Source organism: Gambusia affinis, linkage group LG06 (assembly GCF_019740435.1).
Source record: "Gambusia affinis linkage group LG06, SWU_Gaff_1.0, whole genome shotgun sequence".
NCBI classification, from domain to species: Eukaryota; Metazoa; Chordata; class Actinopteri; order Cyprinodontiformes; family Poeciliidae; genus Gambusia; species Gambusia affinis.
The window spans coordinates 26,427,493-26,445,528 of NC_057873.1; the positions used below are offsets into that span (position 1 = coordinate 26,427,493).

An 18,036-nucleotide genomic window follows, 5' to 3' on the forward strand; every position below is an offset into this window, starting at 1 on the left:
AGTTTGTGTTCACATTAATAGAAATAAAAAGACAGAACTAAGAATAACTCGTAAGTATTCCAACAGATTATCTGAGAATTTTGTTTGGAATATGACATCTATTTAAATTTAATTGGTTAATCTTAAAATGTTCACGAGAAAAAGGAAAAGACAACATAATCTGTGTTAGAATAGCATCGTTGAGAGGCTTTTATTTTGAAGAATGAAATCACTTTGGAGGACACGCCTCTGAGGTGACGTCAGAGAAGTCAGGAAGTAGATTACCTTTCCTTCGCACATGGTGAAAATGGCTGCGAATGAAGAAAAACAACAAGGCCACAGAGCCGGCGTTTACAAACAGAAAAATAAGGGACACAAACATGGCAAACACAGGACGAAAGGTGAAATTGAAAGAGAAAACAAAGGTAGGCCCTGTTCCGTGGCGAAGTGTTACAGATATCGTTGCGTGTCTTTGTGGTTGTTGCTTTGATTGACTCACGTGTTCTGCAGTCTGAAGGGATTGAGAGGACACGTTTCAGTCAGATGGTTCATGACATCAGTTTTTAGTCCGATTTCGGGTCATTTCGGGATATTTAAAGTTCTCCGCTGGATCTACGTGCAGCTGTAGTGTGAGAGTTACAGTCAAATGTAGGGCGATCTGTTCTCTGCAGCCAATGATCAAATACATGGTCAATATTTGCATCAGTACTTATAAAGATGCAAACTCTCACTTTTCCTCATTGCAACTAATACTTGTGTTAAATTCTTTTTTATAAAGGCACAAATAAATAAATCTATTGAAACTCTTTTGTTGAATAGAGTCAAAGAAGAAATTTAGATAATTGTTACATTTTTACGTTTTACTTTTGAGTGCTATCTAAACTTAACTCGTATTCATATATTAATTTGGAATATCAAATTTTAAATGTTTGTAAATATGTCCTGCAGGTGTTCGGATTTTATTTGCTGTATTTGTTTTCATTTTCCAATAAGTAATGGGATTTGTGTGTTATTAAATTGAAATTGTACAGTATTTCCATTAGTTAAAGAACTGTTATTGATTAGATTTTTATTTTTTTTTTGTCATTTTGATATTTAACCACTCAACAAAAAAAGTTGTAACGAGGCCTGCCAATATAATTACTCTTTGCTGGTTGATAAATTGTCCCAGAAGTTATTGCGATAAATCGTAATATTGTTATTTTGAAACCATTGTCTAGCAATACAATGATATTGGCACGATAAAGCAAGAACACATTCTCAAATATCAATGAACTTTGAATTCTAGCAAATGTTTAAAACTGGAACTGGAAGACATTTTAAATACTCCAAATAAATAAGCAAGACAACAAATAAAAGCAGTAGTTTTTTTGTCATCCAGTTTTAGGTAGAACTTTCTGGTAGAAAGAGAGAAAAGAGTAAAACAATAAATTATGCAGGTGGAAATTTTTGAGTTTGTTTTAATTTATTATGCGATCAATTGATTTATTTCTTATTGCGACAGGCCTACTTATAACTTCACATTCTTTGTCCACCCCAACCCCCAGTTTTGTTTATTTTAAAAAGAACTCTGTCACTTTAACATCCTTGTTCCTGTGTTCCTCCCAGGCAGAGTGTCAGTGATGACCCTTACTAAAAAACAGAGGAAAGAGCTGAGGAAGATGGACAGACGACATAAAGCCAATCAGCTTCGGAAAACAAAGAAAGACCAGGTCATTTCAATCCACATGAAGAACAAAATATTTAAAATTTCCGACCTGTGTTGCAAAGTTAATTATTTATTTATTTATTTATTTATTTTTGTCCCCGTAGGTTCTGACGGAAAAGCGACGACTTGGCAGCAGGGACGGTCCTCCTCACCTGGTGGCTGTGGTGTCCCTGCACGCTAACGCTGACGCCGGAGCGGTTAGCAAGCTGCTACGTGGAGAAGGCGCCGGGGGCGTGGTGCACCTGGAGCGATGCGTCAGCGGCGTCGGAGATAGTTTCGGGCTGATTATGCCTCGCTTCAAACAGAGGTTCACATTTCTAAACCAGAGCACAGGTACGTTTTGTTGAATGTTTGTTATTGTGCTTTTCTTTTTTTCTTTTTTTTTGCATAAATTAAGTAGTGTATTTCTAGTTTAGCTATTTCTTCAACACTGTACTGTTTTTTATTCTGTTGTTCTTCTCTTATTTTGTACCGTCTACTTTCTACTGTGACAGCTTAAATTTCCCACTAATAAAAGATTATCGTATATAATCTTAAATCCCATATTTAGGTGTTTGTTGTTTTTTTTCTTAATTTTAGTTGAGGTTGCCAATTTACATATAGTGTATAACAAAGCACATAATCCAGTTTTTTCCTCACTCTCTCACGTTAAATCAAACCAAAATGAAGACTGCACAGTACAAAGTCACATATTGGGGATATTTATAGTTTCAGACTTTCTTCTCCCCATTTTTCAAGCTCTTCTCCTTGTTTCTTTGGCCAGATGACATGCACTCGCTGCTGGATGTTGTCAAGGTTGCAGACAGCCTGGTGTTTGTCCTGGACTCAACTGAAGGCTGGGACATTTACGGAGATCACTGTTTGTCTTGTCTCTTCGCTCAGGGCCTCCCTAGCCATGGTTGGTTCCCATTTTTTGTACAATGTGTGGAAAATTTGACACTATTTTTCTGGATTTTGTCTTCCGAGATCTAATTTCTCCTAAACCCTCCCCTCCCCCCGTGTAGCTCTGGTGTGTCAGGGTTTGTCTGACATCTCAGTGAAGAAGAGGGTCGATTTCAGAAAAGCTCTGTCAAAGATCACAGAGGTCCGCTTCCCGGACAGCCGCCTCTTCCCGTTGGACTCGGATCAAGACGCCACCCTCCTCCTCAGGCACCTGGGAAGCCAGAGGCAACGAAAGCTGGGCTTCCGCTCCAGACGCTCCCATCTTTTGGCTGAGCGCGTGGCGTTCACGCCAAACGGCCCCGTGGAGGGGAGCGGTGGCGGCGGGCCCAGCGGCCTGGGGACCCTGCGCGTGTCCGGGTACGTCCGAGGTCGTGCCCTCCACGCCAACAGACTGGTGCACATCAGCGGGCACGGGGACTTTCAGCTGAGTCAGATCGACGCTCCGCCGGACCCTCTGCCCCTCAACCTGACCACAGTCAGAGCGACAAAACCTGGAAGGGGAAGAGATGTCGAGATGCAGGTAAACATTAAACCACAGGCATCATGGTGTACATTAAGAATTTTGTAAAATCCTTTAAAATAAATGTAGCAGGGGTTTTAAAACGGTTTAAAAAGAAATACCTGTCAGATCAGTTTATCTATAATAATTGTCTTTTATTTTGAAACTAAGCAATTATGGACAACTGAATGAAAGTTATATTATTGGAGAGTTATTAGTTTCTTACTTTGTGTTTCTCTTGTAATGGGCCAAAAAAATCATTTTAATTAATTAAATTAAATTCATTAAACATTTTCCACACTTATTCAGGAATGTGGAGCTCCAAAGTTTGGCACATTTTTCAAAACTAAATCTGAATAGTCTTCTGTTCTGTGAATGAAATGTGTGTTATTGTTTTTTTTTTTAAGTGTTAAATCAGAGATATAGTAATTAATTGTGTGTTGATTTAAAAAAAAATGCTTAAATGCTGAAATCATTCTTTTAGAAAGGCGTTAGATTCTCACAGTATGGTAACTTCGACTAGAAATATGGCGTTTGCACAAACTTTTTCACAAAAAAGCTGAAGAGTGTGAGCAAATGCCTCCTTCGCTCAACTCCTCCTGACTCCGTCAACACGACACGGTTCAGCTTCATCCTGCAAAACAACAGAAAGAGTAAATGTTAAAACATCTTCAATTTTGCCGATAGCGTAACATTTTGTCATTTTGTTGTTTGCAGGACGGAGATGAAAACGAGGCCCCGGTGCGGGTGCTGATGAAGGCAGACCCGTCCAGCCGGGAGAGTCTGCAGGCGGAGGCGGAGGTGGACCCCATGGATGGAGAGCAGACATGGCCGACAGAACAGGAGCTGCTCGACGCTGAAGGTGAGGAGACGGGGTCCTAAAACTGGAAGCGAGTAAGAGGAGAAGTAAAGAGGGAAATAAAGCACTGAAGAAACGAGTGTCTCGATTTGTAATGAATCGTAAAGGTTAAGGAATCAATTGTACGGAGCTACTTTTAGATCAAATGTTCAGTTTTCTAAAATGCACTAATGCGCCTACACATGTATGAAAGCATTTGGTATTAGATTAACACGTTACTCTCCTGGATGTTCGTTTCTTTGCTTAGAGGCAAGAAAGAACAAGCGTGTGATGAAGGTTCCTAAGGGAACATCTGACTACCAGGCCACATGGATCATCAACGAAGATGAGGAGGAGGAGACGGATGAAGAAAGCAGTGATGATGATGATGGTGATGACCTAATGGATGAAGCTATGGATGGAGAGGATGAGGAGGGTCACTCTCAGGTACGCTGACTGATGACAGATTTAAGTTGTTCGAGAAAATGCTCATTTGGATTTAAATAGCAAATGTAGTTATTACAACTGAAGGTTATTCATGATGACATAAATAGGCCAGCTTCTTCTCTTTTGGATTTTGTCTTAGTAACAGTTTAGCTTACTATCACATTGACTTATTTTCGCAGCCCTTAAGCTTTTTTTTTTGTTTTATATTTTACATTGACATGATGCCGACCTTTGAACTCTAAAGAAGCGGTTACATGTTTTACCGTCATCTGAAGTCATCTCGGTGGTTTCCAGGGAGCTAACAACTGCCTCTAATAAGCTAAAGTACCTCTCTTTTGGAAGTTGATCCACATGTCAGTCAGTCCAGTGGGTTTTGTCACCGACTGACCGATCAGCATTTGCAGTTTGTTCAGAAGTGAAACACCCTTTACCCGGAGGAGCTGATCTGCTACCAAAACGATTTTGGTGAAAAATAATTGGAAAAAAAAACAAACTAAATGTTGTCAGCGGGGAAAATGCACTTAAGTCACGTTTTACCCAGAGGATTTAGAGGGCATCACAGAGTTTACTCCATTTCTAAAACCCAAATGCAGTCTGGAAAAAAATCTAAAAGATGAATAAATGCCTGCGGTCGACTTCATGAGCAGCTGAATACAATAGTGTTCGACGGTGTGACTGTAAAACTTCTGTCTGGATTCCCTGGGTCTAAAGCCCAGAGAAGGTGCCAGAGATTATATTTGTCTGTTTGCATGTTCCACAAATTGTGTCGACGAAAGATGTCTGAGTGAGGCAGATTAGCTGACGATGTTTATCCAATACAACCAAAACAAGAAAATGCCACGATCAACCTTTAATCATGCTAAAGTCTCAAAAACAAATTTCAACAGACACCAGGAAACCACCACATAGCCAAAGAGAAATTGAAGAACAACCACATAAACAGAATCCCCCACTTTTTTGTGTGTTTTGCGCAAGAAATTTGAGCTACTTTTTTGGAGTCTTTTAAGATCCGACCTTTGAACTTTAATGTCAATTCCTACGTGGTTTTCCTCAAATAACGTTATGTATGACTCAGTGAATGTTTTTTTTTTTTCTTGTAAATTTTTTTTTTCCAATTTTCTTTTTCCTAATGATGGCTAATAAGGAAAAACTGCCTCATCAAGGTAACATAACAGGTAACGAGCTTCACCACTCTTTGTTTGACTGACAGCTATCAAGTCAGCTATAGTGACAGTTAGAATCGGATATAGTTGTGATGTTAAAGGAAAAGGTTTCCAGAGAGAAGTGTGGCGTTCATTTGCATTCATCCTTCTTTACCTAAAAAGAAAAGTACAATGCAACCAACTTCAGAATTCACCGGACTGCTAACACTTAACCTTAGCATAAATCCAGTTATGCTGTGGAGGCCTCAGAGGATTGTTGGAGAACTTGAGTGAACAAACGACGTCACTCTTATTGTTAGATATTTCAAAACCAAATCCAGGTATCCTTTGCCATGGATGAGTGAGGAAATGCTTTCACTTCTCTTTCAATTGGCTGTATGAGTTTTAGACTATATACATTTGTGTCTATGGCGTGACAAATCCCAAAAAATTCAATGGTCAAGATCGCTTTTGGAAGACGCCGCGACCAGGACAGTATAACCCGCGGCGAAGTCGCAAAACGGCCGAGCGGTGCATACGTGACCCACGGACAGTGCACCTCTCTGCTGAGAGGCACTGTTTGTTTTCTGTGTCCGTCTCCAGCCTGCAGTGCCAGGCTGCTCGCCACATCGCAACAATAGTGTTTGGAGCCAGAGTCCCGAGAGAAGCCTCCTGTCTTCCTGTCTTGTGAACCGAACTTCCTGTCTGGACTGAGGGAGGGGTCGAGCATTTATTTGTTTCCAGCGTCGTTTGAAAAGAAGTCGGAGCTCGGAGGGGGAGCAGGGGAAGCTGGCCTTATGAAAAGGGTTCATTACGACCCGTAATTGTTAATCGCGTCCATTTGATGTCGGCATTAGCGAGCAGGAATACGTAGGTCGTACTGGGTAACAATAGGCAAAGGGGCACTTCAAATGACAGTGATTATTATTACTGCGGCGAGGATGTTGGAGAGGTTGTGAATCAACCCCATGCTGGGTGTTTTTGTCTCGTGTGTCAGACTTCTCCTGTGATTTGCCATGTGAGCGACCGCTGATGATTCATTCCTCCCACACATGCAGCGCAACTGGAAGTAGGGTCTATGATAAGGGAGGATGCCTCAAATCCTGCATCAAAGCTTTGCATCCTTAGCAGAGTCCTCCATTTTTGTGTATGAAAGCTACAATTCCAACAAGTTAAGAGTGCCAAATTAAAATAAATAACTTATGAAATAATTACTTAAATATGTCATTAATTTCTTAAAACTGGTAATAAATGTAGAATTAATTATATGCACTTCAAATAAATGTTTTTATGTTATTTTTAAAAATTAGATGTAGTTATTTCATGATTTAATTAATAATTTGATGTTCCTGTGCAATAAATTGTTGTGATTTATTTATTACAAACTCTGTATGAGCAACCCCAGCCTCTATATCCCTAGTTTGGCCTGAAATATCTCTAACTTAACTACAAGAGAGCTTACTGTGGTCAGGCTACCACAGACTTCAGGCAGGGTCAACGTTAGCTAACACCGGCTATCGTTGGCCGACGCTCATTCATGAACTTATTTGAGATATTTTAGACCAAACTAGAGATATAGAGACTAGAGTTGCTCACCCAGTTTGTGATAAATAAAACTGCAACAATTTAATTATGTCGATAAAGTTATTCTACCCAAGAATTTGACCCAGAGAAGTTGTTTCTTCCACGATGCCGTTTGAAGCAGCCAATCAGGTGTCACGGTTTCTGTTTGAAATAATAATGTCTACTTATTTCTATATTTAAAAAGAAAATTGTGACACATTTTAGTAATTATTTTTAGAAGTTATTTATTGTAATTTGGCAGTCTTCTCTATTCATACAGTCCAATTCCTGTCATTTTCGTAAATCAGGACGCAAACTGTATGAAAATAACCGAACATGCCAAAGAAGGCTGAACCCTACTGAGATTTCAGAGTTTGGGATGGCCGTGCCATGAAATAAAAGGCATTTTGAGTCCCATTCATGCCTACACCATCTATTGAGAACGTCCAATACATCAACACAGACTTCAGGAAGCGCTACTGCACAAACAACTCTGAATAAACAAACACAGTTTGCTCACTGGCAATAAAACAATCCCAGTTACTACACCTGGTCTGGTTAGGAAGCTAAACTTTCCAAAGTATTTATTCTGTTTTGAAGCTGTTCACATTTTTTGTCACATTAGAACAAGTTTTGATGTATTTTGCAGGGATCTAAAGAGATAGATTAACATAAATGAATGCATAATTATGAAATCAAAGGACATGGATATAGGGTCTTTTTAAAATAGAAAAAATATTTTAAACAGAGCTCCAGCTAACAATTATTTTAGTAATCAACTATTCTATCTATTAATTTGATGATTAATCAAATAAAGCATTGCCACATTCCACAGATGCTTAATTTCACCACTTATTTTCTACAACATTAAATACATGAAAAGATGAAAACAAGCAAATAATTAAATTCCTATATTGAAATAAGAAGATAAGCATTTATGGCTAATATGCAATAACATCATTCGTTTAGTGAAATCTTGATCATTACAGTGTAGGTCTGATCTGTTGATTACTTTTTGGATTAACTGATAATTGAATAGCAAGAGGTAGTTAAAAGGTGCTAAAACTACAATTTAAGGAGTTCTGAGTAGAACACATTTAAAAGCAAATTAATTTTTTATCTTAAATTCAAAATGTGTATTTCCTTTGTACAGTTTTGGCTTAATTACTGTACTGTGTTGTTCTTTTTGCAAATTGCCTTTGTGTTGCTAAAAAAAAAAGGAGCTGATTTTAGCAGATAATTGTCCAGTTAATGATTAATCGATTGCTAAATTAGTTGACGATTATTTCATTAATCATTTCATCATGATTAAACCAATTTAATCTTTTTGGCCCTAGCGTTAAATAGAATTCGTGTCTGGAGTGAAACGAATAAAATTTTGGTTTGATCTATTTCCTGAGAGCTCTGACTATATGTTTAAGTTTTTCTGTGAATCTCTAAACCTTCGTTCTTATTATTTAGAACCATTCCTCTTCAGGTCAGTTCGACTTAAGAATATCTGTTTATACTGTGAGACAAATGGTTATCTGCCTCTTTTTTGTTTTTTTGTTTCTTCTTTCGTGGTTCCGCAAAACGTCAAACGATAAAAGCATCGGCGGGTTGTTAGTATTTTAGATTCAATTCTTCTTTGCTCCGCCTCCTTCTCGCCCAGGAGACTGATTCCCAAGCTGCTTCGGAGGACGAAGAGGAGGAGGAAGAGGAAGAGGTGTGCTCCACAGAGAGAGGTGGAGCAGATCAGCGGTACGACGACAACATAGATGAAGCAGCAGAAGAAGAAGGCCTGAAGCGCTACCGGGAGGCGCGATCTCACGAGTTGTTTCCTGATGAAGTAGACACGCCCCTCGACGCTCCAGCTCGGATCAGGTTAGCGACCTTTCATGTGGGAGGAGGCGCACTTTATAAAGAAAAACACAAAAAAGAGAAAAAAAGAAAAGCAGTAACAGTTGACTCATCCCACAGATTTCAGCGCTACAGGGGCCTGAAAAGTTTCCGCTCCTCACCTTGGGACCCCATGGAGAACCTGCCTCTGGATTATTCGCGCATATTCCAGTTCCAGAGCTTCGAACGCACTCGCCGTAGAATCCTGGCTGAGGCTGCGGCCGATGAGGACGGCGCCATGGTATCGAAAAACAAACAAACAAAAAAACAGCCCTTGTCTTTAAGTTCAAAACAAATATTAGTTTGAACTTTCCTTTCTGACCGCATGTCCTTGCCTCCAGGATGGCTGGTACGTCACGCTGCACATCATCGACGTTCCTTTCTCCGTCATGGAGAGCGTCCAGTCTGGCAAGCCCCTGGTGCTGGTGTCTCTGCTGCCGCACGAGCAGAAGGTATCGTCTCCGCCGGAGTCGCAGACTGCGCGGCGTGCTGCTTTCTGGGCTCATTATGAATTGTTTCCCACTTGGAACAGATGTCAGTGATGCATCTCTTGGTGCAGAGGCACCCCAGCAACACGGAGCCAATCAAGACCAAGGAGGAACTGGTGTTCCACTGTGGATTTCGAAGGTTTCGGGCCTCCCCTATATTCTCTCAGCACACTACAGGTGAGACATTTAGTCTTCAAGCAGAAGTTTCAAATGTTAATCACATTTTTTGTCGTCTTATGGCATCAGTTCTTCATGTGTTTCATCGTGAGAGACCAACAAAGTAGAACATATTTTTAAAAAGTCCATTATTTTTCAATCTTTTTGCCTTACACCTGCAAGTATTGTAGTGTTTATTTCCACAGCAATACTGAAGTTATTTATTTAATAAAATCTATGATGTCACAAAAACAAATTTTGCAAGACAGTTCCTGAAGTTATTGCGATAAACCATAATGTTGTTTTGACACAATTTCCAAGGAATATAATGGCATAATAATGCAATTCCATCCTCTGAAGGATCAATAAACTTTAATTCCTAATGATCATTTAACAATGGACCTGGAAGGCATTTTAAATATTCAAACTAAATAAACCAAACAACTGAAACTGCAAATAAAGTGGACATTGAAGTCTCTGAAAAAGAAAACAGCCTTTCAAAAAATACTGACAAACGGTTTGTGATCCAATCAATGAGAGAGATACTAGAAAAATCAATCAATTGTGCAATAAGAAATTGGCAAGGTTGCTCAGGTAAACACACCATAATTCTGTGCTGCATCTCGATCACTGTCACATGGTCAAACAAATATCCCTCCACCTCCTGAAACGACAACAAGGTGGAAATTAACATCTGCTGATAAAGTATTATACAAAAATCACATTTTGCACATTTTTTGTACTTCTATTTGTATTCCAACTGCTTCTAAAAACAACACAAAGACTTAAAAATAAATCACCCTACTCTTTGTTTTTGGCAATAAGTTGATGTTTTTTAGTGAAAATGAGCGGTTTCCAAAATGTCACAAATCAGCAGGCACAACCCCTCACCTAGCAACTCCAGCGAAGCCCATCCCCATCACCTAGCAACCCAAGAGGAGCTCCAGCTGGTTTTACTGCTGTCCAATGGCTGCTGGAAAAAAAGAAGTGTTTAGTTGTTGACCTTCAAGAAACCACTTGTGGCATTCTCGCTGGTCGTACAGGAGGCTCCACTTCTGCTACTCACGTGTGAGCCTTGATGTTGAGTTGGGAGGCGTGGCCAGCAGCAACTTATTTAAATTTACAGTGACAAAGCCCTAAAACAGCTCATTCTAAAATCTCATTATCTAAGAATGATTTTGTGCAAAAACAAAAATGTAATGAACATGTTTCTACACAGCCCATAGAATAATTTTGCAAATCTCTATATATTTGTTCCCCTACATTTTTTTAAATGATTTCTTTACATAATGGCCAACGTATAACAAAAGTATTGTCCTGTACTCCAGCTGACAAGCATAAGATGGAGCGCTTCCTGAAGCCGGATGCCCCTACCGTGGTGTCGGTGTATGCCCCCATCACCTTCCCCCCTGCGGGAGTGCTGCTCTTCAAACAGAGAAATGACGGTGAGATCATCGACTAGTTTTTATTCAAGTCAACTCTGTGTTCTCCTGGAATTTCAGTCTTCAAGTTTACTCCCGTCGGCTCGTCTAGTGTCGCTCTGAGTTGTCGTTTGCTTTTCTTCGTGTGTTCTGCAGGCGTCCAGGACCTGGTGGCTACAGGTAGCCTGCTCAGCTGCGACCCCCGACGCGTCGTCCTGAAGCGGATCGTGCTGAGCGGACACCCGTTCAAAATCAACAGGCGTTCAGCCGTCGTCCGCTACATGTTCTTTAACAGAGGTGAGAATGCTCTTTCCTGTACGCTGTCTGCAGAAATATTTACTGGATTTTAGGGGTGCACGATAATTATTGGCATATCAAGAAATGACAGCGTCCGATATAACTGTTAGCACCGTTAACACAATCGGTGACGTGGCTTTATCTGCTTATTTTTTTTCATCAAGCGCTCCCAGTCCAGCTTGAGACATTCACACAATTCAAGTAGGCCTGTCAAAATCAATCTTGCTAGATGATAAATTGTCCCAGAAGTTATTGCGATAAACGATAATATTGGTTGTTCTTTGGAGCATTTTCAAGTAGTGTAATAGTAATGGCCTAATAGTGCAAGAACACTTTCTCAAAGATCAATAAACTGTCAATAAACTGTTAAATATTCATTGCTGGCACTACTGGCAATGAATATTTAACACTGGAACTGGAAGACATTTAAAATGTCCAAAACAACAAATAAAATGTCTTTGTAAACAAAATTGTTCTCCTAAAAGGGCTTGTTGAAAACTTCTCATTCAGTCTTTGGTAGAAAGAGAGAAAATGATGAATCACGCTAATGGAAATCATTGAGTTTATTTAAATTTATCATGCAATGTATTGCTAATTGCGGCAGGCCTGCGTTCAGGCAGCGCCAGCATAATTGGAGAAAACATCTATCCTATTGAAAAATTATTTGAATACTCCCTCAAGTCAGGGAGCGCCTCTGTTTTGATATTAATAATAGTTATTACTACGTTACAGAAATGAAAACATTAAATACTGACTCCCTAACTAGAAACTTCCAACACCATGTGAATGCAGTGTAATATAAAGGGAACATGAGAGCTGTAGTTTGGAACTTCTTTAAAGTTTCAGATGAAGACAACACTGCTATCGGTTAAAAGAAATAAAGAAGCTAGCATGTGTTTCTGCTTGATTTTATTGTTTTTGTTCGTTCCTGCAACAGATGACATCATGTGGTTCAAACCGGTGGAACTGCGGACAAAATGGGGCAGGAGAGGCCACATCAAGGATGCTTTAGGTGAGGAAACAGCCAAATTCTTCTCGTTTTCCAAACGCTTCTCGCCAATGGGACGTCTAAATATTTTTTGCTTCATCATTTCAGGAACTCACGGTCACATGAAATGCGTATTTGATAATCAGCTTCGTTCCCAGGACACCGTCCTAATGAATTTGTACAAGAGAGTGTATCCTCGCTGGACGTTCGACCCGTACGTTCCCCCGCAGTTACCTTGGTTCAAGAAAGAGGTGACCATTGCAATGGACGACTTGGATATGGAGTAGAAGAAGAGTAAAAATAAAACACGAGTGACGGGAAATGTTTGGAAATGTTTGAAAAGTGAAAAACCTATTAAATAAACTAAATATCTTGCTAAGTATCTGTTTAGTTGTGATTTTCTGTGCTTCTTTTGACTTTTTTTGAACCACTAGATGGCAGTAATGAATAAGTAATCACATTTTTTACTTTCAAATTCAATCTTTGCTGAAATAAGGGTCAAGCAGATTTGATGCAAGACCAAAGAGCACTGTGCTATTATTATTATTAATCCCACTTAATGACTGAACAAATGCAGGACGTGTTGCTACAACAACTTGTAACAATCTGAACATTTCGTCATCCATCATTTCAGTCTTTGAAGTGACGCGTGTGTAGCCTTCAGCCGCATTAAAATGCAACAAGGACAAAGTAATTACACAGAGATGATGTGATATTTGAGGAAGTGCAATCACGGCACGAGAACTCCCAAGTTGTACTTAAAGTACAGATTCTTGTCTTCAATCAATGAATTATGTTTCAGAATTCAGACAAATAGCAGCTGTCGGGTTGTATTTATTATCTTTTATCACAGCCAGTGGATTTTGGTCCAAAGGGGGTGTGGGGTGAATGAGAGAGAGGCTATCAGGGTGAAATAAATCACTGGTTTCAGAATGAGCCTGATGCAGAAAACAATTGTGGAAAGTACAAGATTAGGCATTTTATAAGCTGTTTCAAAATACATGGCAGTGCCAACATTACATCAGTTTAAAGGCAGGGGGAAGAAAAGGGAATGGAAACAACTGTTTTCCAAGCACACTGTTCTTGAAGTTCCTCTCAAAAGTATTCACACCTCTGGATCTGTTTCACATTTTGACATATTACAGGAAAAACTTCAGTTTTAAATGAACAATCTATTTTTCAAGTCACCTTGAATTCCAACTTTTTTGACCAACGGTGTATCTAGGGTAAAACGTAGCACAGCTAGAAAGTGCAAAGTGTAGCACGAGTTTCAAAAGGGGGATGGAAAAGATTAATTTAAAAAATGTTGCCACACTTCACCAATTAAATTCAGTTTTAGACTTTTACACTCGCATGGATTTTATCATCAGGCAAAAAAGTAGCTAGTTGAGTTAAACATGCTAACTCTTTAGCGTTGATGCTAACTGTTTAGCATCAAATAAAGGTTTCCTTCTATTTTTGCTCCATCCATCTTTACCTCTGGTCAGCTTCTGTCTCTTCTAAAGAAAACCATCCAGACAGAGTGATGCGGCTGCCACCATGTTTCACTTTGGGGTGGTGTGCTCAAGATACTGGCTTTAATTTCTTTGGTCAAAAGATGACATTTTGGTCTCACCTTGTTGCACTTGAGCCTGAATTTTGGCAAACTTTAAAGGGTTTCGATTCTCATCTCCGTGCGGCAATCCGTCTGGAAATTCTCTAATTGAGCTTGATTTCGCCGATATAATTTCAGCCATAAGGAGAAGTTGTGAACGATGACGTTGATTTTTTATTTTTTTACTTTTTAATAAAATTTATTACATTGTTATGGTGCTGTTAGAGAATTGTAGTGATTTAGTAATTTACTAACGCGGTTATTTAAAGGTATCAGAGGAAAGGGAAATGGACATCACACTTTTCAGATTTTTATTAGTAAACTTTTTAAGGCTACGCATTGTCGTCTTCTCGTCTCGTATTCTCACATATATCTTGATTACACTCTATAGATGAGGCTTGTCAGTCAATTTAATTTTGGGCCACAAAGAGCCGGTTGTTGTAGAATGTATTGATAAAACTTCTGCATTTGATTTGTGTCATTGTCGTCTTTTCACAATAATGTAATTTGGCAAAAACTAATTTGACAAAATAATACAACTGAACCATTTTCATGGCCCTGTAGAGTCTAGACACTAGACTCTACACTGGAGCAAGGATCTGCAACCCGAGGCTCCGGAGCCACAAGTGGCTCTCCGGAGCCTCCACAATGGCTCTTTCACTGAAAATGATAAAGAAATACTTGAAGCTTTAAAAATAGATTTAATAAACTTTTTTTTTTTTTTGATGCAACAATTTCATTTCTACAATGTAATGACACTGACCGTAAAAGTCATTTTTATTTTAGATTTATTTTTCTTCGACTGGAATCTGTGTAAATATCAACATTCCAGATAAGAAATCTTTTTTGAAAACAGTTTGTGCTTTCCTTTACATTAAAACCTAAAAATAGGAATGAAATAACTATTATTTAAAAGTTACAGCAGATTTTCTGCAGTAGATACTTACCAAAAATTCCCCTTTTTTTCCTATCAAAAGGTGCAGCTCTAAATTAATTTTATTTAGTCGGACTGAAGACAAAAATGGTTCTTTAGATTGCAAAGGCTGCAGACCCCAGAACATAAATCGTTCAGGTGGGCCGGATTTGGCCCGCGGGCCTCCAGTTTGACATGTGTGACATTGATGTTTGTGGTTTCATTGTGAAAAATACTTCTGTTAGGCATTGCACACCATAACACCCTCAGAGGTGAAGCGTTAACATCTTAAAACGCTCTGATAAAACTCTTTCTCTGACCACGGTGGTCTTGACCTATACCCCTTCTTCCCAGATCCAGTCAACACACACACACACACACACACACACACACACACACACACACACACACACACACACACACGCACACAAACACACACACACACACACACACACACACACGCACACACGGATGTGTGTGATCCGAGTGCCCACACACACACTTGGATCACAACCTCTTTGTTGTTTTGAAACACTAAAACCGAAGTGCCTTCCAGCTTTGTGTTCTTCCCTCCTGGCCCGTTCCTTCTTGTGTAAGAAAACACTGATTTATATGACATTCAGTATTTATCATTTAAAAAAAAGAGAAGAAAATGCTGAATCACACGATTCTGCATGATTCATCCCCGCATTGAATCGGGTCTGAACCGCAGAGGCATGCCAATGTGTCTGGGGTATCAGAAGGTGAGGGCTTTGGGAGAAAGAAAGCAAGTTAAAAGTTCACTTTGTTTTTATTTAATTACAGCTGGAAAAAGTAGAAGAAGAAGAAGAAGAAGAAAAAAATGTCTGCCTGGCACCTACACTGCAAAAGCACAAAATCTTACCAAGTATTTTTGTTTTTCTAGTTTCTAATGCAAATATCTAAGTGAAGTTGAAATAGGACAAAACTAGCTTGCAATTAACTTTTCAGCAAGACATAGAATCTTCTCCTAGGTCAGTAATCCCTTAATACTGATTAAAAAGTAAAAATTCCACTAAAGTGAAAGCTTGCCATATCGTTTATCGTTTATTGTGATCAATTTCTTATCATGGTAAAAACAAAATGGATTTATTGTTGTCACTATAAATTCCAATTAGTGATGTTTAAAGCTACCCAAATGCTTTGTTTTCTAAACTGCTTGTTTGATGAGAGTATTAATAAATCTGGCAATATTACTAAATGCAGATCCTGTGTGCAGATTACTGACACAAATCCTACGACTTGATGTGACTCGTGTCCTAAAGACGCACGTTACAAATGGGAATGTCTTTCAAGAGCACTATTTGTGTTTGTGGAGTTATAATTTTCGTGACACACAGTCATAAAGTTACCTAAAAAAATACAAATAAAAAAAAAAAGGATAGTATTTACCGTTGCTTTTATCGACATCACAATAGTATTGCAAAATAACGTGATAAGACGTTTATCTCACCACTTATAGCTCCACTGTCAAATTAATTCATCTGTAACTTGGGAAAAATGTCCAGTTAAAAGTTGAACAGTGGAACTGGTACTTTTCAAAAAATCAAAAGTTAAGGAGTTATTTACTTAAAACAAGCTCAATAGTTACATGTGTTTCAAGATATTTGCACTAGAATAGGCCAGAAATTTCTTGGTAAAATTTTGTTTTTACAGTGTAGGAGGGCAAACTAAAAGTGACAGCGTTCAAAGAAAGCACAATTTTTATTTTCTTTGTCTTCATTTTAAAAAAGTCGGACATTTCATTTTTTATTTTATTTTATTTTTTTTACATCTTTTAAAGACTGAAACTTCTTTTTTTTCTTTTCTTTTTCTTTACTAGGTGGCAACTCACGGCAAGAGGAGTCAAAACACTGCAAAAAGAAGTTGAGCACAAATCCCCCCGTCTACCCCTTGTCACCCAACACTATCAATTTTAAACAGATAAACATTTAGCTGCCTTCAGAGGGGGGCCAACAGCGACGTGGTAAGACTGTCTCCAGCCCATAAGTGAAGTGTGTGTTTGGCACACGCTCTCATCAGAGGACATGAATGCTGGTGACTTTAGTGCTGCTGGGATCAGGAATGTCCTGCGGTTCCCAGTTCACTGCCACCACACTCCAGTTGGCTCTCACCAGAGATATAATGGGTGAGAGGTTTTTCCGTTGGATGTGGATAAAGAAACGGAAGGAGAGAGAGAGAGAGAAAGAAGGGGAAAGGAAGAGGAGATAAGGGATGTACAGTAAAAGAATGTTGTTTATTTAAAAAAAAAAAAAAAGTACTGGGGAGGTGCAGAATTGGGAAATTAAAATAAAACATTAGTGGGTGACAAGAAGAAAAAAAAAGAGAGTGAAACGGATGAGTGTGAGAGTCTGAAGCGATGTGGGCGAGGGAGCAGAGGAGTGAGAGTGGCTGGCGTTTATGGGTTGCAGATGTGGCGTGCTGGGGTTTTGGCAGGGGCCCCGAGTGAGCCTGGATCCTGCACCGGCTGGGTGGCACCAGGGTGAGAGGGAGGTCACCGCGCCGCAGCACAGAGCCCCATGAAACAACCAGGAACAGGCAGGGTCTCAAAACTCTCACCGTTATCATGAACGCCAACGTTACACTTTCTGTGTTCAGTCACGCTCAAGAAACGAAGAACTACTAGCAGACAAAGCAGGTTTAACGCAAAAACACCAAGAATGGAGCTGAGAAGAGGTCGAATTTAAAAAGTGCGGTCCCATCCGACCGTGACAAATCACGCGGTTGCAGGAATGATTTCCTTTTCTGTTCACATCAGAGCTGAAGTTATTAAATCTGAAAGCGGTTCTGACACTCTGAGATGAACAGAGTAACAGACATTGACTTAGGTCTTTTTAGGCCCAAGCAGCTAAACGCTGCGAAAGCCTATTGTAAAGAGCCCCTAAAGAGGGGGCTTTCTGGGGCTTTATCATATTCAAAAACTCGCCAAACTTGGCGGACGTGTCAAGTCTGTGTGAAATTTACGTATTTTAAGGTTGTCACAAAAATCGCAAAAGGAACGGCTCAACGGCAGCACCTAGCAACTTTCAAAATACCCTCTGCTATGACCTTCATCATAGAGACCTGAAATTTGGTACACAGAAAATACAATTAATGTCAAAAATGCAAGTCAAACAGAAAGTCGGTCATTTTGGATTGAAGTTTTGATTTTCACCCCATTTTTGC

The 18,036-nt window shown here is 39.4% G+C and overlaps 1 protein-coding gene across 1 annotated transcript; it reads left to right on the plus strand.

Moving 5' to 3' along the window:
• The first annotated feature begins 240 nt into the window (after positions 1-240).
• On the plus strand, positions 241-12,673 carry tsr1 (TSR1 ribosome maturation factor). Its single transcript, XM_044120383.1, has 15 exons — positions 241-404; positions 1,588-1,691; positions 1,792-2,020; positions 2,451-2,585; positions 2,692-3,149; positions 3,846-3,990; positions 4,235-4,413; positions 8,770-8,981; positions 9,078-9,237; positions 9,338-9,448; positions 9,529-9,661; positions 10,969-11,085; positions 11,218-11,358; positions 12,296-12,370; positions 12,455-12,673. The coding sequence occupies exons 1-15, from the start codon at positions 278-280 to the stop codon at positions 12,631-12,633; spliced, it is 2,505 nt and encodes an 834-aa protein (XP_043976318.1). The 5' UTR covers positions 241-277; the 3' UTR covers positions 12,634-12,673.
• The last annotated feature ends 5,363 nt before the right edge of the window (positions 12,674-18,036 follow it).

Coding starts and splice junctions, on each gene's coding strand:
- tsr1 (XM_044120383.1), top strand. CDS start 278: ATGGTGAAAATGGCTGCGAATGAAGAAAAACAACAAGGCCACAGAGCC. Junction 9,449..9,528: donor TGCTGCCGCACGAGCAGAAG/GTATCGTCTCCG, acceptor CACTTGGAACAG/ATGTCAGTGATGCATCTCTT. Junction 11,086..11,217: donor CTTCAAACAGAGAAATGACG/GTGAGATCATCG, acceptor TGTGTTCTGCAG/GCGTCCAGGACCTGGTGGCT.